Here is a 16491-nt window from a genome sequence, read left to right as displayed (position 1 = left end):
GGTTTAAATTATTCTACCACAGAGTAGATGGGAAGAGAAATGGAGTAGGGGTAGAGTTGAAAGAGAAATTCTGGAAGGAACTAGATGAAGTAGTTCTGAGCATCCCAGACAGCAAGAGAGTTGTTATTGGTGCAGATTGTAATGGACATATTGGTAAAGGAAACAGGGGCGATGAAAAAGTGATGGGTAAGTACGGCATCCAGGAAAGGAACTTTGAGGGACAGATGGTGGTGGACTTTGCAAAAAGGATGGAGATGGCTGTAGTGAACACTTATTTCCAGAAGAGAGAGGAACATATAGTGACCTACAAGAGCAGAGGTCGAAGCACGCAGGTGGATTATATTTTGTGCAGACGATGTAATCTGAAGGAGGTTACTGACTGTAAAGTAGTGGTAGGGGAGAGTGTAGCTCGACAGCATAGGATGGTAGTGTGTAGAATGACTCTGGTGGTGGGTAGGAAGATTAAGAAGACAAAGGTAGAGCAGAGAACCAGGTGGTGGAAGCTGAGAAAGGAAGAATGCTGTGCGGCCTTCCGGAAAGAGGTGAGACAGGCTCTCGTAACATCTGCCGTCTCTTCTGTATCTGAGAGAGAGAGATGAGTGGACAACCCCCTCAATACCTTCCTTGGACACTTTGAGTATCTCCTCATGCAACTCGGTTGAACTGACGTTCCTGCAGATTTTCCAAACATGAATCACTGATGTCCTCTGAGATGTGTTTTTGTGTGTGTGTACCAGGTGAATAGCTCATCATGTGTTTACCTCTTGGAGAAAGTTCTCCGTAAGTTTGTCACACATGCTCGACAGAGTGTTGTGGCCGAGTGGTTAAGGCGATGGACTTGAAATCCATTGGGGTCTCCCTGCGTAGGTTTGATTCTTCCCAACAACGCAACTGCAAACCTTTAGTTTGGGATCAGTTCAAGTCATGAGGTCACTGGTGAGTTCTGGGAGAAGATTTGCCTGTTACAATGCAGTATCAGCAAATACATTTTAGCATTACTGCTACTATATATTTGCATGATAAAATGCAGCAAATACAAATACAGCAGCATCAAGGCAACACAATCCGACACCACGGCACAATCAAACATGAGAAGAAAACGCACCAACATGAATATGCAAGACAATAAAAACTTTACAGGACAATCTGACAAAACAATACAATCTAGAGCAAAACACACCACTATAAAGATAATAAAACAATGTAAAGTACAATACTACCCAGCAATAAAAGATGATACGAGCAAACCTGACGGTATAAGACGATACAAATTGATTCAAAGACGATCTTGAGTCAATACATGGCACGATCGAGACAAGATGATCAGGAACAATCTAACAATCCGGCCTTCTAAAAAAACACAATATAAAACAAGACACAACACAGGATGAGGCAGAAACAGATACGAGAAAACAATATGTGAAACAAGTCTCTTCTGTATGTGAGTGTGTGTGTGTGCCACACACCCCGTGTTGTGTTTATCAGAACTATAAGGAGGAGAGAATCTGACCACAAACTGAGCAGGGAAAAGGTTTCTCTTCAGGGAGCCTTCTCAGTTCATTTGGTTTGTTTTTTAAGTTTTCCCTCACGGAGAAAATTTCTATCGTTGACATCAGTGTGACATGTTATATCACGTTTGGACTTTTTATCATGTCGTCATCAGTGAGGAGAGTGTGACATCATGTCATCACTGTCTGATATTGGAGCTGCTCGTGATCCTCCAGAGTTCCTCAGCTTTGCAGTTTTTCACTTTGGTCATTTGACTCGGGGCACATTTGCTTGAAGTTGAGAGCATTTTTTTAATGGAAGGTTCCCAAAGGTTGAAAGACATTCATTTCTTTTTGATGAGGAAAATGGATTTGATATACAGTAAAAGCAAATTGAGTCATATTCGTTGTTTGAACAAATGTAATTTATTAAAGATCACAAATAAAATTGACATTCAACTCCTCCAAATTCCAGTCTTATTTCAATCAATTATTTGCACATTTGGTCATTTGGTGTTTCCATCACTAGAACATTGAACGGAATACATAGTGTTCAAAGTATGGGTCTTCATGGTCCATATTTGAAAAACTTTTTTTTTCAAGAACTTTCAAGAACAGAAATTAAAAAAGGAAACAGCTGGCTTGAGTTACCACACACAGGTTTGTTTAAATTGGTATTATATCATACATTGCTGACATATATCATTGCACCACATGAACAAAAGCTAGTATCCAAAAATGATGTAAATCATTTATTTAACATGGGGAAAAATCTATTTATTTGACTCATCATTAAAATCATATAAACACGGTGGGCGAGTGCCACATTTTGCAGGCCTCATGCACCCCAAAACGATCAACAGTCAGCACCAAAATTTCCTCTGGACTCTTGACAACTTCAACCTCTGAAAATATGACAACAATCACCACAATATTTGAGATAATATGGACCAAATAAGGGAAGAAAGCTGGCGCACTTGTTGAGCGTTGGCTTGATAGTTCCAAGGGGAGGGAGTTCAAATCCCAGTACCAGCTGTTTCAAGTGATCATGTTCTCGCTGTGCCTGCGTTGGTTTTGTCCGGATTCTGCCGTTTCCTCCCATGTCCAAAAATAACTAAATTGCCCCTGCACGTGTTTGTGAGTGGTTGTTTGATTCTGTGTGCCCTGTGATTGGCTGGCAACCATTTGAAGGTGTACCATGCCTCCTCCCTGAAGATTACAGTTAACAATCGTAATTCCACCGAGTGTGGCGAGTCGCTGGTCCTGCTGATTGACAGGACGTGAGCAACAGTTTCAGTTGTGTCGAACTGGAGTTGTGATTTTCGCCTGATACGTGGGAGGTTCCTGCTTGGATACAAGACTGCTTGGCATGCTTCCGAAAAAGAAGAGCGCCACGAAAAGCAAAAGTTAACATTAATTAACTCCCCATCGGGGAATCGAACCCCGGTCTTCAGGTGACAGGCGGAGATACTGTCCACTATACTAACGAGGAGACTCCTCCACTTGTTTCCCGGAAACAGATGGTCTTGGCCTGGGGGTTGCCGATCTGGAAATCATGAGTCAAGTGGAAGTTTCCGCAATTTGGTGGTGATCGTGTGTGCTTCACATGTGAATAGTCCCTGTTTCAAAACTGTGTTTAAGCAAGCCATCTTTTGAAAAATGTATTTTATTGTTAAATCTACCATGAGAAACCGTCAAAGGTGAAGCTGACAAATTCTTAATCCACTCGGAAAATCAAATCCGAGTTTCCTGAGTGGACTCGGTGCAAAGTAGGGACGGCAAGCTGAAGCTTCATGAAGTACTGTGGACTTCAGACATTGGTTCAAGTGCAGTACTGGTTCATTTCTTGATGGTTCCCGTGAAAATAAAAACCACCTTGTGGCCAAGTGAAAAGGTGACTGTATCTTGAGTCTTGCAATCTGGTGTTTTTTGTGGATCTTGGAAAATACTATGAATGAAAAATGAAAAGGTTTGACCAAATATTTCGTCAACATGAAATAATAAAACCTTGTTTGAATTTGTTCTCTGTGTGTAATTCCAACATTTTTGAAATCTGTTATAGGTAAAAAAAAAAAATGAATGTGGTAGAAAATTGATATCAGGTCTGATTCTCGGAGATGAGGAGCGGGATCGGCAGTGTTTGGTTGGTGAGAGAGGAAATGAATGGAATGGAATTTGGAATTTGTGTATTAATCCATGCTGGTACACTAACTCATGTGGCTCGTTGGTCTGGAAGTATGAATCTTGCGTCGGTTGTGAAACATGAAACGTGAAAAAGCACTGGCATAGCTGGTGTGGGAAAACCAATGTACCATACTATGAAGTGGCAGTGAGATCATCCATTCATTTTCTTCACCTTTTTATATTATTGATGATCAAAATTAAAACTTTTCAGGAAATTAAAAAAGGTAAAAAAAAAAAACATCTTCTTAAGATCAGCTTTCTGAACACCACTTTGTTCAAGGGGCTCTGTCATGAAATGCCTAATTTTTAGTATGTTATTAATGAAAAAACGCGTACAGCTTTTTACAACTCCCGCCATGAAAATCCTCTCGAGGAAATTGTTTTCGAGAAGAAGCAGGAAGTAACGTAGTAGCTCACTCAGGCAGGCTCGTGCGTTTCTATTAGTTTTACCTGCTGGAAGGTAGCTCGTTGTTCCTTTGTGTTAGCCAAAATGCCGCCTCGTTGCATTGCTGGACATTGCTTGAACACTCGGTAGGATGGATTTAACCTTCATAAGTTTGCAAGAGACCCGATTCGTCGTGAAAAATGGATTGCACGGGTGCAAAGGACGATAGCTTTGTGGGTTCCAAATGACAGTTAGGTGTGTATACAGCTACTAAAAAAGAATAGTTTGGGGCAGACCACGTAATCCACCTATCATAATGTAACAAAAGATCCGAGTCGTATGACGGGTGCTAAATGTGTCGATGTGCGCATTGGACGACGTTGGGCTCGCTGGCAGAGGTTGTTACATCGCCTCGCCAGCGAAGGCTGCCGCATCGGCTCACGGACGGCAGCGGCTATGAACAACGCTGCCGACAATGGCGGACTCAGCCACGTGCGACAACAACACCGTAAAGCAGCCTGGCTCTCCGGTGTTGTTCATCACGGACGGCGGCTATGAACAACACTGTAAAGCGGCCCGGCTCTGCGCCATGATTAGCCACTCGGTGCCGACAAGGCTCAGCCGGCTTGGCCTTGTCGGCCGGGGTGGCTCGTCGCGACGCCGGGCCGTGATGGCTCATCTCTGCCGCGGAAGTGGATCGGACGGGGAGGCGGTTTGACCGTGATCGCATATCATCTGAATATGGCTCGAAAGAATAGAGTAATATTGCACTCACTCACTCGGTTGCATGTGTCATGATCCTGCCGCTTCAGCACGAGCTGTGCGGCTGCGCTGATTGGGAGGCACACACCTGTGCCTCATGCGGCCTGATCATCCCCCGTATATATAGGACCCGGTGACGATTGGTCCTCCGCCAGTTCGTTGAGCTTTACGTCCCGTTCCAGCACTCTCGTACTCCTGACTGAACCTGTGTTGTACCGACCTCCGTCTGTTCTCTGACCAACCTTGTAAGCCTGACTCCTTGACACTTCTGCCTGCGTTGTTTCCCCGTGCACCGGACTGCCTGCTCGATCCCCGAACTCTGCATACAATAAACGTGTCTCTTCTTGAACTACCTTGCGTCTTCCGAGTTCCTGCATTTGGGTCCTACCTCTCGTTCCGATGGGACGTGACAGCATGATGTTCTCTTCTTCGAAACGAGCTTCCGTGTCAGAAGGGGCGTGTTCATCTCCCACAGTAGGGTCCACCACGTGTTTTTAATGGCGAATGTCCGGGGTGACGTCACGTACAGGAGATACACCCAATATGGCGACCACTGGGATGTCGTCAAAATGACATTTCCACAACTTTGCGCATGGATGACGCGCTCTCCGCTCATATTTATTTTTTCTTTTGACATTGAAGTGAATGTTATATGCAGTTTTCATTACAATATCTATTTAAAAATGTTTATAGGAATGACACTGAACTTTTAATAAAAGCAATTATTTTTGCATTACAAACACTATAAATCATTTTTACTTCAATTATATTGTCCTCTTCAACTGCTGCCCTGTCCTCAAGGGAGGGTATCTTAATAATTTGAGCTCAAGACGTAAAAAGAACCATCATTATGCTCATGGTAAGTACAGGAACATCACAAATAACTACATATGCAGTATTTTTACATTGTGAATCTCATTTATTAACAAAGACAATAGTAGAGGCACGACTGCAAATCATTGTCGTGTACAGTGTAGCAATACAAGTATGAAACTCGACAAATGTTTTCAGCTGCACTGTGCAAGGTAGACACACGTGGTAAATACATCTATGTAACAAAGCTCATCAGTTTTGGAATCAGAAATCAAGGCTAATAGGTTTTTCCCAACTACTGTTGTTTGGTAAAACAAAAATGCTTGTAATATCTCAACGTTATCATTTATGACATGACTATTTTAAATTTTGGTACGGATTTGAACAAAAAAAAATCATGGAAGTAGATACATATGATTTGCCTCTGCGGGCCACGTAAAATCATGCAGTGGGCCAGATCTGGCCCCCGGGCCTAGAGTTTGACACCCGTGCATTCTGAGGATGAATCAATCCCGCACTGCGCGTCACCGGCAGCTTGGAGCAGAGATACAGAGAAACTGGAAGATTCACAGAAAGACATGAAAGTTGAAGTCTTTGAAAATTCTCATGGATCAATTTTGCCGCTCAGCTCCTTGTTGCGGTTTGTCCTCAAAAAGGCCGATCAACTGCACAACATAAATAATGATGCGGTCGGTTAATGTGAAATGCAAAAATGCGACGTGTATCAATGGTTCATTTCATGACGTCACTTCAAGGACAACAAGTCTTTTAAAGATGATTTTGTCGGCTGTATTTCCTCTTGCCAAACTGGCTTTGGTTTGTTCTGAATCAACCTTCCTGTTGAAACATGTTATGCTTTTTTTAGGCAGTTGCAATTTTAACATTTTTTTATGAAAAACAGCTGCGTTACAATGAAACTGTTGTGTTGTTGAGATTTAGAGAAATAAAAGTGTCTGTTTCTCAGATAACAAGTGCTTCATATATGGTTTAATGTTGAACTCGTTTACACAAGACAAGTCACGTGACAATGTTCCGAGGAGTTATTGCCATTACACTGCACTGATTCAGTTAATGGCAGTTCAAAATATGCCATTGAAATTTGTTTTCATGAAACATTTCACTGTTAGTGTTAACATAACTTTGTAGTGCATTTGAAAATATAACACGTGACTAAGAAAACGTAACAGGATTGGCTGGCTGCTGGGTGTTGAGTTCTGAAATCCTTTGCAAATGTCTGTTCGTCTTTTCAGAGCAACAGTGAATTTTTACAACGAAACTGAATTTTAACAACGAAGTTGAATTTCAGACAGCGAATTATTCAATTTAACATTTCAAATTCAAATCCCATTTCAATTTCAAATCCACGTAACATTTCAATTGCATTTGAATTTCAAATTCAAATCCCGGTGGCACTTGTCTACTTCCACGGAAGTAATTAAAGAATTCACCCACATAACATTACTCCGTCAATATCACGGAAAAAAAAATCACAGTTGATAATTGTTTTGGAAAATCCTTTCTCGCAATCTGTCTTCACGGAGATGATTTATTTTTATTTCCTAAATGTTATCCACCTAATATCCCCGTGGATTAATTAATACCCAAAGAAGAAGCACCAAATTGAAAAAAAAAATGGTGACCCCAGATATTAAATTCTCATAAAAGGTATAATCGGGGTAGATAGCGCTCAGTAGTACAGTCTCCGGAGCAGAAGGTGGCGGTAGTGCACCATTAAAATGGATTATCAACCGCCAGCAATTGAACGAAGACCAAAGGTTTCCAAATTCGGTTAAATAGTTTGCCCAATACGTCTTGATCCCATTCCGAGTTTTGCACTCCTTCACGGCAGAACCGAGTCCAGTTGTTACTGTATTATTTTTTAACAGCATTCTCAGTGTTTCACGCTGGAAATCCAAGCGAAGTATTTCGACGAGTAGTGAGTAGAGGGCTCACTTTTTTTAAGTTCCGTAAACGGAAGTTCCTAGTTTTTGACTCGCAGACGCTAGGACTTTACAAGTAAGTTACGGCCTGTTCCTTTTATATTCAAAGTTGTATATTTTGACTTGTACAGAACTGAAATGAACCATATGAATGTTTTTTTTTTGCAAGTTCCCATGAGTGAGAATGGATGTTTATCGTCAAAACGAACGCTACGAGCCACTTCGTGCCTCGATGGCAGTTCCTGATCCAGAAATGCTTCGTGCTATTCACCAAATATCAGAAGCCCTCGGCAGCTACGAACGCTCCAAGATTCTCTACTTGTGCGAGATTTCGGACACAGACAATACAGCCGCGCATATAAAGTAGACTCTCAAGTCCAAAGTCAGGAGCTACGACAAAGGGCGTCTGTTTTTGGCTGAGCTCATGCTACATTTGGGGAGATATGACATCCTCAGGCAGGTGTTTGGGTTCAGCCGGGACGATGTGGAGAGAGCTCTGAGATCCGAGCAGGTTCTACCCAGATTCAGGTGAGTGCCATTTTATTATTTTAGTCTCACTGTTTAAAAAAGAAAAAGTTACTCGGTGTTTTAACTGTTCAGGTCAAATTAAAGGTAAAAAAGCACCGGACTTGGAACACAAGTAGTTGAGTTTTTCACAGCAATCCAGGCTAGTTCGTCCTGAAAAAAAAAAGCCTCGTTGCAAGAATTTATTCTGACTTCTTTTATGACAGGCAGAACATCAAGAGTCCAGTTCTGATTGATTTACTGCCCCGAGAATGTGGAGTTTCACTTTCTCCCCGAGCTATACTCCATCCCTGTTACTCCCACATTCTAAATACTTAAATGCATACTTTTTTGGCTTCAGCCCTCATTTGAAAGCGGTTCCTCTGGATTACTGGCCTAGATTGCAAGTAATAATCAAAGAAACTTGTTGTCAGGACGGTTATGTCAAGTACTGTGCTGCCACAAATGCATAACGATGGGGTGGAACAGCTCTCAACATATTTTTGATTTGGTTGAGACACTTCACCTAAATTTAACAAATTAAAGTACATTATTAAACCGTAAAAGTGCCAGATTTCGCACAGGACTGAATCCCATCTGTCATCTCCAAAACATAAAACACATGTTAGCAATAGCTTATTAAATACAAAATTACCTAAATTCAACTGGCTACAATTCGCTGTCTGAAATTGATCTGGCTGAGTTTTGGGTTCTGACCTGAAGTAACCCTGCCTTCTTATAACAGTGAATTCAGACTGTGAATTTCAGAAAGCAAATTATACCCACATGAATCTCAGGAGAATCAGAATATTGTTTCAATTTTAAAGGTTGAATTTTTTTCATTTGGTGAATTATTTGCATTGGAATGTTAAACTGAAATACAGCTCTTGAAAATGTGATCACTTTGAAGTAACTGTGAATTTTACAACGGCATTTTGAAATTAAAATTTTGGTGGCACATATTTACTTCCATATAGACGCATCTTCAAATAACAAAAGACCAACAAAGTGGTGGGCCCAGACCTCGATGTCCCCATTCTGCCTCGCGTGTTTTTGACATAGTTGGCAAAATAAAGATGTTTCTGGTTGTATGTTCACATTCAGTGAGTAGCCAGAATCTCCACAAATATAGAGACTCAAATATTTGCCTACAAGCCATTAAAAATTACCTTTTCCCCTTTTAATGTTCAAGATTTTGTATGTCACAAATGTGCAATTCCTAATGTCCATCTTGCTTCCTCCCGCAGAGTTCTGATGGCTCACATCAGCGAGGACATGGCCAAGGATGATGTGAGCAGTGTGAAGTTTCTTCTGGGTCACATGCTACCGCGTAAGAAAATGGAAACTGCCAAGGTAGGAAATTGTCCCGGTGGGGGACTTTTTGGTGTCGCCGTGTGAAATTTTGAAGTCGTTGCTCACTTTCCGTTGTTTTCTCACTCACGCAGGATTTCCTGGACTTGGTTGTCGAACTAGAGCACGTGGGCAAGGTTTCCCCTACAAGGGTGGACCTTTTGGAGGAATGTTTAATGGACGTCGGCAGGGTAGACCTGGCCAAAAAGCTCAAGGTGTACAAGATGTCAGGTGAGTGTGTGCAATACTGATTTAGTACAAGTAGAACCAACTGAATGACACAATTTTGCAAAAATTACACAATTTCACCACAGTCCTTTTAATCCTTAAAATGCTTGAGACGTTATACACTCAGCAAGTGAGCCGAAGCCAAGTGCCGGATTCCCATTTAATGATGGGTCATGATGGGCTGTTTTCACTGACGTCACATTTTTTGCTGAATCACCCACACACCGCTGTGCGCCGCCATTTAACCTCTCTACCTAACGTGCACCCAGTGTGGAAGTCTCCGGAATGCTCTCCGTTACCGTTTGTGTTTTGGTGTTTCACGGGCGTCTTGGGACTCAAGTACATAAGAGAGGACTTGCTAACCATCAGAGAGCCTTCTTCAGACTTTTTTTTTTTTTGACAACTCTCGCCAGTTCGCTAAAGCTTTTTCCAGAGTTGCTGGTCGGCATGCTCTTCAAAGCCCCGCGATCTGGTGCACAAGTCCGGCTGCATAAGCGGGCACATCGTCTATTCCGACGAAACACCTTGGACGTTCTGCGGCTCTGTGCTTTACAGAGACTTGGCTTTGTGGGCGATTGCCCGACGCTGCTATCATGCTGCCTGGCTTCAACCTCCATCGTGCCGATGTGTCGCCGAGCTAAGCTAACCACCTTAATTGATACTCTTTTCAGAAGGCCAACATTCCAGTTAAGATCGTTTTTTGTTAGTCACTTGAAAGATTCGAGAATTTTGTGAAATACTGGATTTGTTTATTCTTTTGTCTTTCTGCCATTATCTAATTTTAAACAAATGAACATTTCGCTTTGCTTGTGGTGAACTAATATACAAGTTTTACTTTTTGCCTTTGACTTTTTACCGCCTTTAGTTTTCCGTGTTAGCATACAGGTAAGTGTCACAGAGAATAAAAGACCAAGGGCACAATACTGCGCCTTTGTAACCACAGTCCTGAGTCCCATGAGGCCAGGTACCTAAAAGTCAGTCTGGGCTTGATGTGCTGTCGGTCACGTCTTCAATAAATGCGGTTAGAAACATGTCGTCCACCTTGCCTATGTATGAGTAACGGGAGCTCAGGGATGGAAAATAGCCACCGTTCAAGGCATCACAACGGGTGACGTCACGTGAAAACAACCCACATATTGGAGTGTGGACAGTATTTGAAGAAATGCAATCTCACATTCACGTACCGTATTAATCCCAAAATTTAAATGAAACTAGTCAACAATGATCAATAATCAACTGGTGAAATGATCACTGCTTTGAACATTTTTTCTTCTTCCCCTCTTTCACTGACTTCTCAAATTTTTCATCTCATTTCAGTCAGCGCGCCAGCAGTACCCGAGGAAGTGGTGCGCCACCCTTGCCAGGTAAGATTCATACTCAAACTATTTATCGAAATAAGTACATAACAACAATGTAATGTAGTATTTTGCAACTGCACATTTGGGCATTTATTTTAGCCGCAACCTTTACCTAAGATGATCTTTGATTTTTATTTTTTTAATTTAATTTTATTGCACCTTGTGGAGACTCATCATTTCATTGTATGCGCAGCATATAATGACAATAAAGGCCATTGATTGATTTATTGGGACACATGACAAACTATTCCTACCAAAGTTCAAAGCACGCGGCTTTTTAAAATGTTTTTTTTTTTCAGACGAAAAATTGGAATTTGGAATTCGGGGTTGGGAGCGAAGTGGTCTCGTCCAACATTTGTGATGTACTGTACGATATTAAATCACGGACTAAGACTTTTGTTGCTCTATTTGATCAACCCGTGTTGAATTTCAACCATGTCTCTGCTTGCATCCCTGCAGGAGAGTCCAGTGAGTCGGTACACATTCGCCAGTGACCCCAGAGGGGAGTGCGTCATCGTAGACTGCGTGGGGAATGACAGAGGTGAGTACAATCGGGGAAGACTTCTACAGTGCATACATTGAAAGACGCTGTTTTGTGTACAGTAGAATTTAGGGCTGGGAACTACAGTACCGTATTTTCCGCACTATAAGGCACACCTAAAAGCCGACGGTGCGCCTTATATATGAAAAAAAGTTTTAAAATGGGCCGTTCGTTGAAGGTGCGCCTTATAGTGCGGAAAATATGGTACCTTGCACTTAGTGGTGAGCAAGTGAGGCCTCATGAAACCACACTGAGGCTTTTCTAATATTTGTGCTGAAATCGGATCGAGGATTTTCAAAGGTTGGCTGATCCAAATCATTTTTACTTTTTTTTTTTTCTCCCCCTTCAGAGATGATGGCGCACACATTTAAATCACTGCACTTCAATGTGACCCTGCATAAATGGCTAAACCTGGTCGAGACTGTCTCAACGCTCAGAAAAGTCTTCCAAAGGAGTCCGGACCACAGTGGCGACGGCTTCGTCTGCTGCATCATCAGCCGGGCGATCGACAATCGCCTCCAGGCCACGGACATGAACTGCGAAGGCCTCCGTCTGGAAGATGTCCGCCGCTTTTTCAACGGCGACGCCTGTCCGGCGCTGGTCGGCAAGCCAAAACTGTTTTTCATCCAGAGCTACACTGTGTCAGACTTCCAACCCTGCGCTGTGGAGAACCGCTGGGATGACGGCTGGGAGACGGACGGTGGCGCCGGTCAGCTGAGACCCGATTGTCTCCCGTCAGATGCGGACGTGCTCTGGAGTCACTGCTCGACCGCAGAGCATCAACTGCAGCGAGGCCGACACCGTTCCGTTTACCTCAAGGCTTTGACGGACGCCTTGGGCAGGTACGTGCGCACACGCTTCCTTGGAAAAGTGACGGCTCGCGCTTGAAATGTTGTTATGAGCCCAAGTATCAGTAGAACCTTTACAATTAAACTTTATTTGACCTTCTCTCCGCTTTGGAACGCACATCCAGTGGTTCTGTTTTTGGATTTATTTACCTTTTTGAGCACAAACCGCAACAAGGAGCTGAGCAACAAAATTGATCCATGAGAATTTTCAAAGACGTCAACTTTAATGTCTTTCTGTGAACCTTCCAGTTTCTCAGTATCTCTGTTCCAAGCTGCCGGTGACACGCAGTACGGGATTGATTCATCCTCAAAAAGCATGGGTGTCAAACTCAAGGCCCGTGGGCCAGATCTGGCCCGCTGCATGATTTTATGTGGCCCGCAGAGGCAAATCATATGTATCGACTTCCATGATTTTTTTTTTTCCCAAACCCGTACCAAAATGTTAAATTGTCACATCATAAATGATAACGTTGAGATATTACAAGCATTTTTGTGTGACCAAACAGTCGTTGGGAAAAACCAATTAGCCTTGATTTCTGATTCCAAAACTAGTTCATAAATTTCATCTGTAAATATGATGAGACAGTTAAAGATGTTTATCGTCGTTTACAATGTGGCCCATGACAAAAATGAGTTTGACATCCCTGGCATAAAGGTTTGGAGTTGGCTTTAGAGTACACAACATGCCAAAGCACTACTTCCAAATGAAGTTCCTCAACTCACTCGGCACCAAGATACTCTACGATGGAGGCTAAGCACTACTTTTGTCCATCCATCCATTTTCTTAGCCGCTTATCCTCACAAGGGTCAGGGGGGGGGGTTGTTGGAGCCTATCCCAGCTGTCAAGGGGCAGGAGGCGGGATACACCCTGAACTGGTTGCCAGCCAATTGCAGGGCAGACAACAGCCGCACTCACAATCACAACTTGGGGCAATTTAGAGTGTCCAATTAACGTTGCATGTTTTTGGGATGTGGGAGGAAACCGGAGTGCCCGGAGGAAACTTACGCAGGCACGGGGAGAACATGCAAACTCCACACAGGCGGGGCCGGGATCGAACGCGGGTCCTCAGAACTGTGAGGTTAAATAAAGTTCTCACGTAAAGGTCACAGGTACGTTCATCCTGAAATTTCAAGCGAAAGCCAATTAATGCAAACTTCCATAACTTCTTTTTTTTTTTTTGCGACTTTTCAGTCCTAACCAAGTGTTTTGTATTCTTACAGGAGCCGACATCTGGTCGATCTTCACGTGGAGGTGAACGGTGCAATCTTGGAGCACAATACCCGGCATCGTGAGGATCAGTACCACATTGACCTGAAAAGACCTTTACTTATAGTTGTCTGACGACTTGCCTGTTTCATAGCTGTCAGTATTTGCACTTCAATTCACTTACTATACTACTGTATTCAGATAAGCTTTTTTTACATTGATGTATGTTTTATATTTACCACGTGTATTTACCTTGAAGTGTTTGGAATGCAAAAATAATTCCTTTTATTAAAGATTAAGGTTCATCCCTATAAACATTCTAAAATGGATATTGTCATGAAAAATACATATTACATTATTCACTTCAATGTCTATACGAATAAATAAACGAGAGCGCAGAGCGCGTCATCCATGCGCGAAGTTGGAGAAGTTCCATTCTACGACAGCCAAGTGGTTGGCATGTTGCCTGCATCCTCGACCCGTGACGTCACCCGGACATTCTCCATTGAAAACACGCGTTGGACCCTACTATGGGAGATGAACACGCCTCTTCTGACACTGAAGATCTTTTTGAAAAGGAGAACACCACACAACCAAGTGAAGTTACTGGGGCAAGATTACCCTATTGTTTATATTCAGATGATATGCAAACACGGCCAAACCGCCTCCCCATCCGATCCACATCCGCGGCGTAGATGAGCCATCACGGCCCGGTGCCGCGACGAGCTCAGCCGGCTTTGCCTTGTTGGCTGCAGTGGCTCATTTTCGGCGCCGAGGTGGGTTGTCACGGAGTGGAGCCGGGCTGCTTCACGGTGTTGTCGTCGCATGCGGCTGAGTGCGCCATTGTCGGCAGTGTCCGCGAGCCGACGCGGCAGCTTTCGCTGGCAAGGCGACGCAGCAGCCTTCGCCGGTGAGCCCGACGCCGTCCGACGCGCCCATCGACACATATAGCACCCCTGTCATACGACTCGGATCTTTTGTTACATTATGAGAGACGGATTACGTGGTCTGCCCCAAATTATCTTTTTTAGTCGCTGTAAACACACCTACCTGTTATTTGGAACCCACAAAGCTATCATCCTTTGCACCCGTGCAATCCATTTTTCATGACGAACTGAGTATCTTGCAAACTTATGAAGGGTAATTCCATCCTCCCGAGGGTTCAAGCAATGTCCAGCAATGCAACGAGCCGGCATTTTGGCTCACACGAAGGAACAACGAGCTACCTTCCCGGAGGTAAAACTAATAGAAACAAACGAGTCAAACTTGAGGGCGGTCCTGCCATGTCCGTCACTTCCTGCTTAAATATTCATCCTAAAAAATATCTGTATGAAAAAATACAACGTAAGACATCGAGCTCACATTTCTCAACTCTTGATTTCCACACCAGCACCCCACTCTGGCAAAGACCATCTGTTCCCGGGAAACAAGTGTAGTCGTCTCCTCGTTGGTATAGTGGACATTATCTCCGCGTGTCATGTCAGGCAAGACCAGGGTTGGGTTCCCTGACGGGGACTTAAGTCATGTTAACTTTTGCCTTTTGTGGGGTTCTTCTTTTTGGAAAGCAGGCCAAGCGGCCTTGTGTCCAAGCAGGAACCTCACACGGATCAGGCGAATATCACAACTCCAGTTCTACACAACGGAAACTGTTGCTCACGTGCCGTCAATCAGCAGGACTAGCAAACCGCATCACTCAGTGGAAATACGTTTGTTCACTGTAGTGGCTATGGACTCAAATTTTTAACATGGATTTTTGAATTGAAATCCAACATGTAAAAAACATGTTTTTTCTGTGCAATAAAAATTCACCTTAAAAAACATCTGTATGAAAAAATACAGCGCAACACATAGAGCTCTAATTTCTAATTTCATTAAAGTTCACCTTTTAACAACTTAAATATTTCTTGAGGTAGCCATTCAAGGTATATCCATCCATCCATTTTCTGAGCCGCTGATGCTCACAAGGGTCGCGGGATTATTGCTGGAGCCAATCCCAGAAATTTTCAGGGAGGAACAAGAGTACACACCCTAAACTGGTCACCAGCCAATCACAGAGCACATAGAAGCAAACAGCGAACATGCAAACTCCACATAGGCGGGTCCGGGACTGAACCCGGGACCTCAGAACTGTAAGGACAATGGTTTCCCAACTGTTCCACCAATCTTTGATAAATAACATCATTGTAGAGTATATCAAATCCATTTTCCCAATAAAAAATAAATGAATGTCTTTCAACCATTGGGAACCTTCCATTAAAAAAATGATCTCAACTTCAAGCAAATGTGGCCCGAGCCAAATGGCCAAAGTGAAAAACTGCAAAGCTGAGGTACTGTGGAGGATCACGAGCAGCTCCAATATCAGATAGTGATGACATGATGTCACACTTTCCTCTCTGATGACGACATGAAAAAAAGTCCAGACGTGAGATAACATGTCACACTGACGTCAACGATGAAAATTTTCTCTGTGAGGAAAAAAAAGCAAATGAAATGAGAAGACTTACTGAAGAGAAACCTTTTCCCTGCTCAGTTTGTGGTCAGATTCTCTCCTCCTTATAGTTCTGATAAACACAACACGGGGTGTGTGGCCCACACACAATCACGTACAGTGTAGACTTGTATCACATATTGTTTGTGCAACATCCTGTGTTGTGTATTGTTTTGTTTTGTTTTTTATAAGGCTGGATTGTCAGATTGTCCCTATCATCTTGCCTCGATCGTAATCATGATCATGGTGTGTATTGTTCTAGATTGTATTGTTTTGTCAGATTGTCTTGCATATTCTTGTTGGTGCGTTTTCTTCTCATGTTTGATTGTGTCGTGGTGTCGTTGAATTGTGTTGCCTTGATGCTGCTGTATTTGTATTTATATTTGCTGCATTTTA

General features: G+C 43.0%; 1 protein-coding gene and 1 non-coding gene across 2 annotated transcripts; both read left to right on the top strand.

The window, feature by feature from the left end:
* Positions 1-807: 807 nt before the first annotated feature.
* On the top strand, positions 808-888 carry trnas-uga (transfer RNA serine (anticodon UGA)). Its single transcript has one exon. It is a non-coding gene; the product is annotated as a tRNA-Ser (tRNA).
* A 5826-nt stretch (positions 889-6714) lies between these two features.
* LOC133497168 (CASP8 and FADD-like apoptosis regulator) lies at positions 6715-13742 on the top strand. Its single transcript, XM_061813315.1, has 8 exons — positions 6715-7647; positions 7741-8099; positions 9323-9428; positions 9521-9656; positions 10971-11017; positions 11471-11552; positions 11902-12394; positions 13622-13742. The coding sequence occupies exons 2-8, from the start codon at positions 7996-7998 to the stop codon at positions 13740-13742; spliced, it is 1089 nt and encodes a 362-aa protein (XP_061669299.1). The 5' UTR covers positions 6715-7647; positions 7741-7995.
* The last annotated feature ends 2749 nt before the right edge of the window (positions 13743-16491 follow it).

Source organism: Syngnathoides biaculeatus, unplaced genomic scaffold (assembly GCF_019802595.1).
Source record: "Syngnathoides biaculeatus isolate LvHL_M unplaced genomic scaffold, ASM1980259v1 ctg191_pilon_pilon, whole genome shotgun sequence".
In the NCBI taxonomy this organism is placed as follows: Eukaryota; Metazoa; Chordata; class Actinopteri; order Syngnathiformes; family Syngnathidae; genus Syngnathoides; species Syngnathoides biaculeatus.
Note: the sequence above shows the minus strand (reverse complement) of the source record. Positions and strands in the feature narration are given on the sequence as shown.